General features: G+C 40.4%; 1 protein-coding gene across 1 annotated transcript; it reads right to left on the bottom strand.

The window, feature by feature from the left end:
- Nucleotides 1-3,540: 3,540 nt before the first annotated feature.
- Nucleotides 3,541-15,802, bottom strand: sgca (sarcoglycan, alpha). The gene is made up of 11 exons (XM_036573372.1): nucleotides 15,726-15,802; nucleotides 13,744-13,872; nucleotides 12,970-13,124; nucleotides 12,720-12,789; nucleotides 10,490-10,688; nucleotides 9,444-9,606; nucleotides 8,213-8,421; nucleotides 7,095-7,121; nucleotides 6,664-6,849; nucleotides 4,466-4,492; nucleotides 3,541-3,651 (listed from the first exon to the last, which is right to left on the bottom strand). Exons 1-11 carry the CDS (start codon nucleotides 15,760-15,762, stop codon nucleotides 3,645-3,647), a joined length of 1,209 nt encoding a protein of 402 aa, XP_036429265.1. The 5' UTR covers nucleotides 15,763-15,802; the 3' UTR covers nucleotides 3,541-3,644.
- Nucleotides 15,803-16,150: the final 348 nt, after the last annotated feature.

Genomic DNA, 16,150 nt, shown 5'->3' with positions numbered 1-16,150 from the left:
TCTGCGCTTTAAGAACGTCATGAATCTGACAGAGACTTTTTCTCAAGAACACACTTAAGAAAAAACATTGGAGAATGAGGCCCATTGTTCTCAGTACATGTAGCACTGGCCATTTTATCAGAAACCCCTCTCTTATAGCTCCACCTTGCTGGTGCTCAGTGTATGTTAGCCATTGTCTAGTCCTTCACCAATGGTCAGTTTCCCTGCTGTGCTGAGAATGGACCGCCACCCAAATAATGTCTGGTCAACAGTGCTCTTGTGGTAAGAAACTGACCAATGATGAGTGTAGAGTGGGCTGATAAACTGTGCAGCACTGAGATAGTGGACTTAAAGGCAGGTAGAGGTCATAAAGAGGTTGAGTTTTAAATATAATAGTGAGAATATCTATAATCTGTGGTACTATATGTATAGTATTTTTTATTTTTTTTGATTATCAAGATCCCTACTAGAAAACCCAGCATAGACAAGCATGATTGGTCATCAACAAAACCAGCATATTTTGCATTTTGGACACTGGTATGCTGGTGATCAACTAAACCAGCACCAGATCATCATAAACCAGCTTAGACCAGCATAGAAGTTTAATCCCAAACTTTTTCAGCTTCAGGAATAAAATAAGAACAGCGCTGAGCAGTCCTGAGGTGGTTCTGACTCAGCTTTGAAAATTCCTGACAGTGAATAATTAACTGAAGTTCTCAGAAAGTCCTGCCTCCGTTAGTTGTTGTTGCTACGTCCATTGAACTTTCAGTTCAGGCTGCTTAGCAGCATCCATAGCACTTGTGCTCACAGACTACTAACCTACAAACAGACCAAATGTTCAGTAGTCCATCCATCCATCATCCATCCATTATCTTAAAACGCTTGATCCAGCTAGGGTTGTGGTAGCAGTTGGGAGAGCAGAGAATCCCAGACGACCCTGTCCCACGCAACTTCCTCCAGCTCATTCGAGGGGACCCCAAGCCGTTTCCAGGCCAACTTGGAGATATAATCCTTCCAGCGGGTCCCAGTCGGCCATGCCTATAAACCTCCAACAGGAGGCATCCAAGGGGCATCCGGATCAGACGCCTGAACCACCTCAGCTGGCTCCTCTCAATGCAGAGTAGTAGTGGCTCTACTCCAAGCTCCTCCCGGACGACCAAGTTCCTCACCCTATCAAGTAGAGTGCAGCCCGCCACCCTCATTCTTTTGGTCATTACCCACAGCTCATGACCATATTTGAGGGTCTGGACGCAGGCCGACCGGAAACAGAGAGCTTTGCTTTCTGGCTCAGCTTCCTCTTCACCACAATCCAGTACAGTGACCGCAACACTGCTGCCGCCTGACCCAGCCTGCGGCCGATCTCACGATCCCTCTTCCCATCACTCGTGAACAAGACCTCGACATACTTAAACTCCTCCACCTGGGGCAGCTCTTCTCCCCTTACTTGTTCAGTAGTACAAAGAAAAATGTAGAAATGCACAGTGAAGAATCTGAGACATTTGCAGACAAACGTGTTTGAGAGCTGACAAAATTTGAATGTGAGCCAATTTAAACCGTGTTTACATTAATCAAACTCGATGTTAAAGCTGCAGGTTTTCGTGTCTCATAATAAGGTTTTAGCGACTGAAGCTGCCCCTTCAGATGCGCTAATTCTAAAGCTAACACTGGGGCTAGCCAGAGCTGTTAGCTGCTGAGGAGAAAACTTTAATAAAATAATGCAAAGAATGGCAGGTATATGAGCGAGTCAGTATTTGTCTTCATACAGAATGTTTTAGCCACTAGTGTGAGCGCTGTACAGTCCTGTTTATCAAGCTGACTGGCTCTGCTAAGAAAAACGAACCAGTAAGCTAACTGATCTTGACATTATTTATCACTAGACATCATATTCAATTATTTTAAGCAGATTACAGTCAGTGAGTCAGTCTGTCTGTTATTAGTTAGGTCACTGAGACTGTTTGTGATTGGTTGAGAGGTCTAGCAGTCAATTGGTCCTTTGCTAGACCCCCTTCCCTTGGTCAATGTTGCTAAGCTACAATTGACCAATTGATATTTAGGAGCGAGTTCTAGTGAAGGGCCCATTTGGGAGACCAGTCGCAGATGGTAGACAGGTTTGGGCCGATTCTGGCTTTCCTGCGTGAGTGCTGGTTGACTACAGGACAGATGTTAGGCATGCGAGCCAGAATAGGGTTAGATGATGTACAGCTGCGTATGGTTTTGCCTCGTGTCTATATTTGTAGACCAATTCTGGCGTGAACTGTAGTTGGGCCAGATTCGGGCCACATTCGTTAGTTCTACTCATTAGCGGCGTGTGGGCCAGATCTAGGAAGAGGACCCAGTTGTATATCGGGCCAAAACAAACTCAAGGATGTGGCCCTCAATTGGGCCAGAAGAATTTTGCTAACTGGGATGTATTGCTTGAGTTCAGTGAAGTGGTGAAGCCACCATGTAAATAGAATATATCGCAGGTTTAACTTGGACTCGGCCACTCCTCATCGAGTGCGTTTACATGCACTTAATAATCTGATTTCTGCAGTTATCTGATTTTTCAAAGGGTCATATAAACAGCACACTCAGATTTCTTGGAACAGAGTAAGTTCTAGAAATCTGATCAAGAAATCAGATGAAGAGAGCTGGAATTTAGCTCAGTAATCAGATTACTCAGTGCATGTAAACTAGTACTCTGATTTCCTTCATATTTCATAGTCTGCGCATGTGCGAAAACAGACGGCAGCACCAGAAATAAGCGAGCAGCGTTGCAGCAAAACACTTTTGGCATGACACTGAAACCAAATACATGCTTTACAAAATGAAGGACTTAAATATTCTATATGATGTATGTTCACATTTTCGAGTAAAGTGACTTGATGTTTTAAAAAAAGCCACATCATGAAGTTTTGAGTTTTATATTAAGATTACATCATGTCATCTTCTGTGAGTTTATTGGCTGGTTGTAAAGCAGAAATCTGATTACTGTGTGACTCATGGAGATCCTGGAGTTTCCCCATTATCTGATTACGATAAGTCCATGTAAACACATTGATCAGGTTACTGGCAAAATCTGATTTTCTGCAGTTATTGGATTCTTAAGTGCATGTAAATGCACTCAATGTGTTATTAGCCTTTAGGAGGGAAGGAGTTTTGTGCTTTAAAATTTTTGGAGCTGGATTTGTTTTGCTTGAGGCCCATTAATATCTGTGTCACTATGATAGATAATATTTGCATGTGGTTTTGGGAGACAGAGGAAAGGAGGAACAGTCAGCTTCTGACCAATACATTTATAGAAACACCTGTACAGAGGCACTGGAGAAATCTGTTGGAATTTGGGGAAATTATTCAAATACTTTTTCCTTTTAGTATACTTTTTTCCTTTTTTTCAAAAGGTTTTATTGTATTTTTTTCAATATGAAGATAGAAACACAATATATTTCCACTTTTAAACAACATGCAGCGATACACATCGAAAACAGATCATCTGTGCACTACAAGCCACACAGTATGACACATACAGTACAGTCAGTTTGTCCATAACATCAGGGTTATTTAATAAATGCACTAAAGTAAAAGATCAGAAATAAAGGAAACAAATATTTCTTCATTGTTCATCATCTGCAGTTAACACAGAGAAAAGAAACTCCACAGCAAATATGTTCCTGAGATTTGTGCTTTTATTTCCTATGAAGCAGAAGAGAGAGAAATATTTAATATTTATACAAGCACCAATTCTACACTGAATATTTACATGAAACAAACTGAAGAAAATAGCAATGGACGTACGATGCATATTTATTTTTGTTTTGGATTAATTCAGTTGTATTAGGTCAAAATCACACGTGTTGATTTTCTAAGTGTAAATAAGTTACACATCCTCTACAGAGACACACTTCTGCACATTTTAACACACAATTACTGTTTTTTACTGAGGGGGAAAAATAAACCATAAAATCTGGCCTGTACAAAAGTTATGGCACTTTATATGTTTTATGCTTTATTTTCCAATATGTTAAACTAACTAAATAAAAGTAAATAAAAAGAAATTGTGCTCTAAAATTAGCAGAAAATGCTGTATTTAAGTTTCTCATATGGCAAAAAATATATGTACACATATTTGCTCATATTCAAAATTTTATGTGGACTATATGTGACATGTGTCTGATGTTTTAAAGTATATTTGCTAAATATTTTTAGAGTATATTTGCTAAATATTTTGTCATGTTAAAATATTAACATATATGCCTATTTATTCACATACATGTCACTCTATTGAAATGTGCATATGTAGATGAAATATATATGTAATAGTGTCATATTTTTTAGATAAATGTCAAACATATATAGAAATATTTTAAAAACTTTCGACAAATGGGTTGTACATATGTTGTTCCCTGAATAGGATGTGTTAACTTATTTTGACTCAAAGCTCAAATATCACAATCTAATTAAATTGTAAATTAATTAAATTCTAAATTAATCTGTTTACAGTGCTTACCTGGGCAGTGTGTCAACATTGGGCTCCCTGTGAACACAAAAAAGCAATGAATTACACTAACTACTTAGTATAGCTACTCAAAATACTGTTACCAGCTACAGTAGTAACAGTAAGTATCAACGTTTCGGTACAGCAACTCATAGAAGGGTTTTCCTTATTTGTTATTATTTTTTCACATTTTAGAGCAACAGTGAAGGCATCAAACCTATGAAATAACATACAGAATTTTGCATTGAGCAAAAAATCTAAAGTGTAAATGAACATCAAACTAACAAAAGTTAAAGTTCTCTAAAAGGTCATTTGGGGGTCTCAGCCTAATCAGTGTGCACCTTTATTCATGTTGCTTTTGAAGACTGTTACTAACTGTGATGACTACCGACAACTTTTTTACAATTATCAAATACAATTTTACATAAGCAGAGCAACAAACATTACCCAACATTTAATTCTGTACCACACACACTGATTTTTATTCACTGATGACCGTCACTCACGATCCTTCAGTAAATTAAAGCACTTTAACCTGACAAAAGTTATAGAGAATTTTGGTGAAGTCACCATTACGATTATAATTGGACACTGCACTGTTTCACATTATGTATATTTTGTAAATGTATACTGTGTGCCTACGAAAGCAGGATTAAGCTAACTTAAAGCACAGTTTAAGGTTGCCTGGGGTTTTAAGATACAACCCTGTTTCTAAAAAAGTCAGGACGCTGTGCAAAGTGTAAATACAAATAGAGTGTAATGATATGCAAATAATTTATGCCCTATTTTTAATTAAAAATAGTACAAAGACAACATGTGAAATGTTAATTTTATTGTTCTTTGAAAAATATGTGCCCATTTTAAATTTGATGCCAGCAACACGTTCCAAAAAAGTTGGGACGGGGGCCTGTTTACCACTGTGCTTCATCACCTCTTCTTTAACAACACTCTGTAAGCGTTTGGGAACTGAGGAGACACTGCTGTAGTTTAGAAAGTGAAATGTTTTCCTGTTCTTGTTTGAAACAGGATTTCAGCTGCTCAACAGTTCAGGGGCTCCTTTGTCGTATTTTTCGTTTCATGATTTGCCAAGTGTTATCAGTGGTGACAGATCTGGACTGCAGGCAGGTCAGTTTAGCCTTTTTTAGCCTTTAGACTCTTTTTATATGGAGCAATGCTGTTGTAATACGTGCAGAATGTGGTTTTACATTGTCTTGCTGAAATAAGCAAGGCCTTCCCTGAAAAAGACATCATCTAGATGGAAGCCTATTTTGCTCCAAAACCTGAATATATGAGGATGCAGCATCCACGATCTCCAAAAGGAATTTCAAATTCTGATTTTTTGGACGACAGGACACTTTTCCACTTAGCCTCAGCCTATCTTACACAGGCCTGAGCCCAAAGAAGGCAGCAGCGTTTCTGGATCCTGTTTACATACGGTTTCTTCTTTGCATGGTAGAGTTTTAACTTGAATTTGTGGATACAGTGACGAACAGAAGGTGAGGGTCCGAAATGACGGTCAGCCAATATTGTTTTTCGGCCTTGTCCCTTGCATACAGAGATTTCTCCAGATTCTCTGAATCTTTTAATGATATTGCGTACTGTAAATGATGAAATCCACAAGTTCTTTGCTATTTTACGTTGAGAAACGTTATTCTTGAATTGTTGCACACACAGTCTTTCACAGAGTGGTGAACCCCTCCTCATCTATTCTTCTGAAAGATTCAGCCTCTCTGTGATGCTATTTTTGTACCAGGTCATGTTACTGAGCTGTTGCCAATTAACCACCAGATCTTTTTTTTTAGCATTACACAACTTTACCTTCTTCTGTTGCCCTGTCCCAACTTTTTTGAAATGTATTGTTGGGATCAAATTCAAAATATTTTTCAAAAACAATAAAACTTTTCAGTTTCAACATTTGATGTATTGTCTTTGTACTATTTTCAGTAAAATAGCATTTAAATTATTTGCACATCATTGCTTTTTGTTTTTATTTACATTTTGCACAGTGTCAGCGTTTTTGGAAATAGGGTTGAACAATATGGCTGGAAATGACTTCTTCTCTCTACATTTCAATGCTAATCCTGATTTGTGAATTCAGATGACATCCTCCACTGTTCCACAGATTTACAGTCGACAGAATCCTGAATCACGAACTGCAAGCTCTCGTTATCACGGCACCTGAGCTACTGTGACAGAAGCTGCGGACTCACTGTTGGGCCATGATAAGAGGGATGTGGACGCTGTCAGAGGGATACTGAGGGGGCGCCGTCTCGCCGGTGCGGGCGTTAAACATGGGCAGCGTGGAGAGGGGCTGTGGTACGCCGGACCGACCGTCCGCCATCGTCCTCAGCTCACTGGTGTTTCCGTGGATGGTGTGATGATGGTACAGCTGGATTCTGAGAGTGAAAGATGGGGATAAAGTGTGAAAGAGGACGTATTGGTGCAAGATACTGACAGATAAACAGAGTAGAGAAGATAAGAAGCATACTGTTCATTTACTATTACTGTTGATTATGTACTGCATGTATTTATTATACACTGATTATGCACTCAGATACATTGCCTGTCCACTTTATCAGAAACACCCTTCCAGAAACAATGCTAGAAGAAGGAATGGGTGTAGTTGTGTTGTGTTACGTACTCTGAAGTCATGGCATCTCGTTTCTGACTGCAAAAGCAAAGAAACAGAGAAAGTAAGTGTACATTCACAGTCACAGAGCCTCCTCACAACTTTTTTACTCTGATGATAGTTAAACTCTAAACCAAACTCCAAAAATACTCATTAAAAAAACATACACCCCCCCATTCAATACAGTTTTAACATTGCCTCAGATATAACTAATTAGCCTAGATTAAAGGGCTAAACAAGCTTTATATAAAGTCTGTTTTTTGAGGACTTAGAGCATAATTAGCATTAACTTTGCCTGTAATTGCTTCGCCTGGCCTAGTGTTCAGTTTTAGAATAAGAATCGTGATGCACTGCCCTAGCTAGCAGTGTTTACTGTGTAAAGCCCAGTTTGAAGGTAGCAAATCAAAATAGTAAGCACTGCATCGTCTTTCTGAAGGCCACCTAGTGGCCAATCCGCTGGCAGAATGGAAATCGACTTGGATATTTGTAATGAATATAATTAAATAAAATATTTGTCCTTGTAACTCTGTTATCAGATGGACTGGGACTCTGTTGCCTCTCCGTGTGTGAATGCTGTTGAGCTGCTAGTGAGCAATGAGGGGTGAAAGTGGAGGGCTGAGACCCTCCTGCTGAATAGAAAGTAGAATTTGAACACAATAAAGACAATTTTATGAATATTGATGTGTTTGCTCACTTATGAAGGTGAAAATTAAGTTTCTGGTTTTTTACGTTTCCACAGAAATATATTCCATCAACATTACCGAAGGACAAAATGTGAATTTTAACCTCCAAAACAAGTGTAAATTGTATTTTATGGCCGCTATGAAAAGGATTAAAGTATTTTATTACTCTACCTTCTAAGCAGTTTTGTCAGACTATTTTTAAGGCTTGAAAAATGAACTGTGTCAGGCCTTTTTGTGTTCATTCTAATGCCAAACTCTATGTAGATTCAGGCCCTCACCACTACAAGAGGTCATCTTCCAAACCTTATTTGAGCTGATGCTGTAACTGCACAGCCCTTAAAGTGGTCTCAGGTCTTCCCCTGAGGGTAGATGGCAGGACTAAGTCAACAAGGGCATGTCAAAAACAGCACTGAAATGGGGGGACATGTTTGACCAGAATGCACTTACACTCCTTCCCTCCTGCAGCACATCACGTACGCTAGAATGAGGCAGAGGATGAGAGCAAGAGCGAAGGGAATGATTACGGTGATGATGTAGTCGGGGATGAAGTCTCTCTCAGGCGGAGAGTCAGGGGGGTTAAACTCTCCACCCCAGGCCAGGATTCCTGAACCAATAGTCGGGGCTACAGGAGGAGGCACAGGCCTGGACAAATCAATCTGGCAAATGAAAAGAGGAAAAAAAATTGTTGAATATCATTTGATTACACAAAAACACTAGTAAGGCTAGCCATAAGTGAAAACCATCGAGTGTAATTGGCTTGTATGATGCTGAGTGGCCCCTATTTCATCATTACTAGTGACATTTTTGTGTGAAATATTCTGGACCAAGCCTAACGAAGGCACTTGGTTATTCAAAGGTAAATGCTTTACGTTCAGTGTACATTCATTCAGTGTACTAGAGACATGTACTGTGCTTCTACTAACTGGCCACTTTTTTGGAAATACCCACCCTGTGCTCCCACTAACTGGCCACTTTATTGGAAACACCCACATTGTGCTTCTGCTAACTGGCCAGTTTATCGGAAACACCCACCCTGTGCTTCCACTCACTGGCCACTATATTGGAAACACTCACCTAGTGCTTCCACTCACTGGCCACTTTATTAGAAACACCCACCCTGTGCTTCCTCTCACTGGCCACTTTATTGGAAACACTCACCTTGTGCTTCCACTCAGTGGCCACTTTATTGGAAACACCTGCCTTGCACATCCACTCACTGGCCACTTTATTGGAAACACCTGCCTTGCGCATCCACTCACTGGCCACTTTATTGGAAACACCTACTTTGTGCATCCACTCACTGGCCACTTTATTGGAAACACCTACTTTGAACATGCACTCACTGGCCACTTTATTGGAAACACCTACCTTGTGCATGCACTCACTGGCCACTTTATTGGAAACACCTACTGTGTACATGCACTCACTGGCCACTTTATTGGAAACACACTCCCTGATCCGGCGATAACTCTAATTTACCAAAAGTTGTTGCTTTACAGGTGTAATTTTGTGTCACTTATAAATAACACCACTGCCTTTCACAGGGCAGGCTGGGGTTCAGTTCCCTGTCTAGGGAAGCACATCATGCTACAACAATAAAAGTCCTTGGGCAAGACTCCTAACGCTCCATCCGCCTACCACTATAACATGATTAAAACTGTAAATGTAATACACTTACCAGCGTTGATTTGCACCAGGTTATGCAGTCGGCAGGGATGGTGCAGACGCTGCAGTCTCCGCTGATTTTACCACCGGCTTCACACTCTCTCTGGTGCGCTGCTGTCTGCAGCCTCCGCAGACATTTAGAGTAGGGCTGATCTGAGCCCAGCTTCACATACACACTGATAAACACACAGACACAACGCCAGCATATAGGCTTAAATGTTCCGGTAGTGACAATTTTAGCACATTTTGAGCACAAACTCAGCCAGTACATGACCACAAACACAGCTCTGAACAGCTGTTCACACAGAAAATCATCATATTGTACATTAAAACACTAAAAAGTGCTGAACTGCAGAAAATATGACGATTCTTAATGTTCCACACTGATTTACAGACTTTGGGACTCATTTACTTCAAAACAATGCGATCTAACTGCTCACCATGTGGCCATGAGGGACAGGGATGCAGCCTCACTTCCTGCTCTGAAATGCAGGGTTGTGGCTAAAATAAGGCCCCGCCCACATACTAAAACTCTGTGTTTCGGTAGTGACATGAAAATGTGGAACAGCATTTTCAGAAGTTTAAAAAATAGTTTTAATAAACTTATGATAAATCTGAATCTTTTAATTGAACTTTAAAGGAATTCAAAAGACATTAAATAAATAAAAATAAATACAAAAATGTTTGATAAATATATTAATATATTAGATAAACATATTAAGTAAATATATTTTGTTTATTACTATCTCTGTTAATGTTTTGGGTTTAAATAGATCATAACGTCACCCTTGCAAATATTTAAGGAGTGAATACTCCTTATCTCAAGCAGGGTTTTATGGTGTTTCCTAATCTTATTCCCCCATATGAAAACAGAATATCCCATTATGTTGTCAATATAATCCAAATAAATGACATTTTAATGAATGTCTTTTATATAAGAGTTTGGGTTGTATGTTTGTGTTTGTGTTTATGTTTGTGTTTATGTACTGTACTGTTTGATGACGTTTTCCTCATGATCATCAAAGTTTTAAGCAAAAAAAAAAAACTGATTAGACTGACCCCTCGTAGTGCCCAGCCAGAGGCAGGGGGACACGGCCACCCCGGTCCAGGGCGGAGGTGATGTTGACGTAGTCCAGCCTTTCAGTGCCCCACATCAGCTGAATGTCCTGCTTTATCTGATTCTGAACTTCAGAGGGCAGCACCTTCTCGATCTCCCTCAGCTCAATGAAGAACTCGGCCTGGTAGGGCATCAGTTTGACTGGAAGAAGAGAAATGATTTTAGTTTTGTTCACTGATTTTCGATTATTAACTTTATTGATTTCAAAGCTTCACTATGATTTTCAATGACTGTGTTTGAAAATCTACTTTGCCCTGCTATAAAATACAGCACTGTTTAGCTGGTCACCTATCAGGGCATTGCTGGTTGACCAGCATATCAGCATCCAAAAAACAATGTATGCTGGTTTTGCTGCTTTTTCTAGCAGTGTTGCTTGTATTTATTATTGAAAATGCATTTGTTAGATGTATTTTAAAGTGCATTTTAAGTGTATTTTCTAAACATGTTTATCAAATATATTTTTGCAATGTATGAAAATGGGCAAAAAATGTATGTCATTGCTGTCGGACCAAAACCTCGTATCTCCAAAATGGTAACTTTACAGGAGAAGGGAAAAACTTACTTCACTTTTAATGTAAGTCAATGGAAAAGTAATTTTGGGCCGGTTTTTTAGTCCATTTCTTTTCAGATTTGCACACAATGTAAAGAACAGTAGGTTTTTTTCAAATAATGTCAAAAACAAAAAAACGACACAAATGGAGATTCAAGGTTTTGATCTGACAGCAGCGAAATGCTAAACAGTGCATTGATCAGTTTGTGTTATTATCAGTGTTGAGTTGTGTAATGAAGGTTCCAGATGTACCTAAACGTACTGACTGTGATCTGCACTGTACTTTACATTAACCATGTACGTCTGCAGTCAGACTCTCACACACAATGTATTTCACATAAACAAGATATCAGATCATAACTGCATTTTCACAGAGTATCAATACCCACAACACTCGCTTCTGTCCTTTTAAAGGATCATTAGATCAGATTTAAAATGAAGATACTGGAACACAAATTCATTTCAGACAGTGAAGAGCATCAGAAAGGATTCTGGATACTTTCACACATTTTCAAATGGATTTAATAAACACATTTACATACATTTATATTTGTCTATGTGTAATATTTCCCCATACATTTTAAAATATATTTGGTTAATATGGCAAAATATTCTGAAACATATTTTAGTGTTTGGAATGTGCACCGATCAGGTATAACATTCTGACCACCTCCTTGTTTCTACGCTCATTGTCCATTTTATCAGCTCCACTTACTACATAGGTGCACTTTGTAGTTCTACAGTTACAGACTGTAGTCCATCTGTTTCTCTGATACTTTGTTATCCCCCTTTTACCCTGTTCTTCAGTGGTCAGGACCCCCATGGACCCTCACAGAGCAGGTACTATTTGGGTGGTGGATCATGCTCAGCACTGCAGTAACACTGACGTGGTGGTGGTGTGTTAGTGTGTGCTGCGCTGGTCTGAGTGGATCAGACACAGCAGTGCTGCTGGAGTTTTTAAACACTGTGTCCACTTACTGTCCACTCTATTAGACACTCCTACCTTGCCGGTCCACCTTGTAGATGTAAAGTCAGAGACGATAGCTCATCTGCTGCTGCACAGTTTGTGTTGGTCATCCTCTAGTCCTTCATCAGTGGTCACAGGACGCTGCCCACAGGACACTGTTGGCTGGATATTTTTGGTTGGTGGACTATTCTCAGTCCAGCAGTGACACTGAGGTGTTTAAAAACTCCAGCAGCACTGCTGTGTCTGATCAAATATATAAAAATACCCGTCCATATTTTTTTCCATATGGGCCTATAGCTCAGTGGCTTGGCTAGTTGACACCACAGAGATTCCCAGTGGTCGTATGATGCATCTGCACATGTGTAGTGCAGGAAAAAGTAGTGAGAGAACATTATTAAACAAAAAAATCACAGACAAACAATACTAAGTGGCCAAACTGATGAGGCTGAGAGACACAATGCTGCGCTGAGGAATACTGCATAACATGGGGAATATATTCAATTCTAATTTTAGGCTGGAATTCCCCTTTAAGAATGGAGTTAAACCAGAACAAGGAGTTTCACACTGGATTTACAAAGAAGCTCCACTGCAATTAATCATTTGCAATTGCCAACAACACGTTCATCCTAACTTCCGTCCATCATCAGTCACGTACCTGCAGGCCCCACGTTTATGACCAGACGCTCCTTGAAGGTCTCGTAACTTCTCTTATTCGTCACAAAGATCTCATAGGAAAAAGGAAGAAGCATTAGAGTGAATCTCAGGGAGATGAAGGAAGGACACTGTCCTTTACTCGGTCATATTAAAAGGTTCTATAAAATAAATATGGGAATATCTTTATGATGTTTGGTTGATTATTAATTACATATTCTACATTCCTGTCATATGTGATGAAGGTGCTGTACCTCTATAATGTTCTTGCCCAGGTCCTCCTGCAGCGGGGTGCCGTACAGGAAGCCGTTGTCGTACGGGTGACGCTGGGTAAAGCGCAGCCAGCGGGGCAGGTCTGGGAACAGCTGCCTGTTGCACTTGAACACCATGGGGTCATTATATACCCTCCCTGTGTGTCCAGGACAAAGGGTTTTTAATGAATGTACACGTCCAGTCCACTTTATTGGAAACCCCTCTATTGTAGCTCCACCTTGCTGGTGCAGAGTTAGAGACTGTAACTCATCTGATGATGCGCAGTTTGTGATAGCCATTCTCTAAGCCCAGTTTCTGACCACAGAGCTGCTCTCGGCTTGATGATCATCACCAAGTGGCCAGTGAGTGGAAGTACAGGTTGGGTGTTTCTAATATAGTGGCCAGTTAGTGGATGCAAAAGGGATGCATTTCTAATAAAGTGGCCATAAGTTCATGCACAAGGTGGGTGTTTCCAATAAAGTGGCCAGTAAGTGGAAGTACAAGGTGGGTGTTTCTAATAAAGTGGCCAGTGAGTGGGAGCACAAGGTGGGCGTTTCTAATAAAGTGGCCAGTAAGTGGAAGTACAAGGTGAGTGTTTCTAATAAAGTGGCCAGTTAGTGGGAGCACAAGGTGGGTGTTTCTAATAAAGTGGCCAGTAAGTGGAAGTACAAGGTGAGTGTTTCTAATAAAGTGGCCAGTTAGTGGGAGCACAAGGTAGGTGTTTCTGATAAAGTGGCCAGTGAGTGTAATAGTATATTTTGTCCAGTCCAGCTTACCGTAGATTTTGAGGAAAGGCTCAAATTCATTCTGGAAAGTTTCTCTCTGTAGCTCATGCACGAACAGCTGGCCTACAGGAGCGTACGCTATAATGTCTGCCTGGACCACCAGCAGGCTGACCACAGTCACTGTGGAGAGAGCAGCACTGCTTTAGACGTACAGGCCTGTTAAATAAACACTAAACACAGCAGTAAAAGGCTGCCTGTAGAAATGAACATGCAATTCATGCACTCCTGTGTCCAGATTTGGGATATGAACTGACTTGTGTATGTTTAACAGTCATTATTAGTACTGATCCAGTGACATAATAACATGTTCTCAGAAGATCATCACATGAACAATAATTATAATAATAATTTTCATTTATATAGCACTTTTCATGCTGGTGGCATCTCAAAGTGTTTAACAGACAGGTGATACAGCTTAACAGTAATACAGGAAATTATAAGTATTAATTCAGAATCATATAAGAAAATGACACAGATCAAATTAGAGATAAACACCATGAGACGTAGAGTTTAATGAAGCTCTGAGTTAAAGAGCTGAGGTGTTTATTAAAAGTGAGCTCTGAGCTCGACTGTCTAATAAAAGCTGAACTGAGCTCCACAGTTTAGAAGCAGAACAACTGAAAGAGTCTCTCTGTTTTCTGTGTTTTACTGAAGGTGTTTGTAGTTTAGTATCTGCAGATCTAAGATCATAAAAAGACAGACACTCTGTGATGTAAGTGTGTGTTGGGCCATTTAGAGCCTTAAAAACTAGTAGCAGAACTTTAAAATCTATCCTGAACGATACAGGTGGCCAGCAGCTCTTTCACTGGCTACCTGTATTATTCTTTTCTAATCACACAACAGACCGACGTACTGATGCATTTCATGTCTTATTGATATTTTATATATGATATCGACTCCTGTTCATTTTTGACATGGACATACTGAAGTCAACAGTAACATAATATGACATACACCAATCAGGCATAACATTCTGACCACCTCCTTGTTTCTACGCTCATTGTCCATTTTATCAGCTCCACTTACTATATAGGTGCACTTTGTAGTTCTACAGTTACAGACTGTAGTCCATCTGTTTCTCTGCATACTTTGTTAGCCCCCTTTTACCCTGTTCTTCAGTGGTCAGGACCCCCATGGACCCTCACAGAGCAGGTACTATTTGGGTGGTGGGTCATTCTCAGCACTGCAGTAACACTGACGTGGTGGTGGTGTGTTAGTGTGTGTTGCGCTGGTCTGGGTGGATCAGACACAGCAGTGCTGCTGGAGTTTTTAAACACCTCAGTGTCACTGCTGGACTGAGAATAGTCCACCAACCAAAAATATCTAGCCAACAGCGTCCTGTGGGCAGCGTCCTGTGACCACTGATGAAGGACTAGAGGATGACCAACACAAACTGTGCAGCAGCAGATGAGCTATCGTCTCTGACTTTACATCTACAAGGTGGACCGACAAGGTAGGAGTGTCTAATAGAGTGGACAGTGAGTGGACACAGTGTTTAAAAACTCCAGCAGCACTGCTGTCTGATCCACTCAGACCAGCGCAACACACATTAACACACCACCACCACGTCAGTGTTACTGCAGTGCTGAGAATGATCCGCCACCCAAATAGTACCTGCTCTGTGAGGGTCCATGGGGGTCCTGACCACTGAAGAACAGGGTAAAAGGGGGCTAACAAAGTATCAGAGAAACAGATGGACTACAGTCTGTAACTGTAGAACTACAAAGTGCACCTATATAGTAAGTGGAGCTGATAAAATGGACAATGAGCGTAGAAACAAGGAGGTGGTCATAATGTTATGGCTGATCCGTGTATATATCAGCCTTAGTGTAGCTACATTTATAATACACACTCAGTGGTCTGTCTAAAGGCCCATCTCTGTTACACAGCAGCTCCATGTTCAGACTGACTCTACCTCTGCATTATTACTGATATTTATCAGAACAGTAAAAAGAAAAAGTTTATATACTTGCCTGCGAGTGTTAAAGCCCAGCTCCCCCCGACTGCCATTTTGTTTTGAGCCTTGACTGACAGGACCAGTTGGAAAAAGACAGTGGACTCTCCGCCTGGGTCTGAAAGCTGAGGGGGGCTATTTTTGCCGCACGCGTCAAACCATGACCCACCAGTGAACGTACACTCTTTTATTCTCTCTCTCTCAAAGGCTGCGGGGACATTTGTCAGCTTCCTATGAGCTTTTTTTCCACCTAACACAAAAGTGCTAATTTAATAACCTGAGAAACAAAGTGAGGGCTAAAGATTCCGCAGAGGTCACTGAGGTCATTGTTAAAGTTACAATTCCACCCATTTTTTAAACTTTCTGATTGATCACATGGTTGATTATGTCACACTCATCATGTGGTCATTCAGAGTGGTTTGGTGTGAAACGCTCTGTTCTAGA

This window comes from Colossoma macropomum, unplaced genomic scaffold, assembly GCF_904425465.1.
Source record: "Colossoma macropomum unplaced genomic scaffold, Colossoma_macropomum, whole genome shotgun sequence".
Classification (NCBI taxonomy): domain Eukaryota; kingdom Metazoa; phylum Chordata; class Actinopteri; order Characiformes; family Serrasalmidae; genus Colossoma; species Colossoma macropomum.
This window is presented reverse-complemented; position numbering and strand designations above follow the sequence as displayed.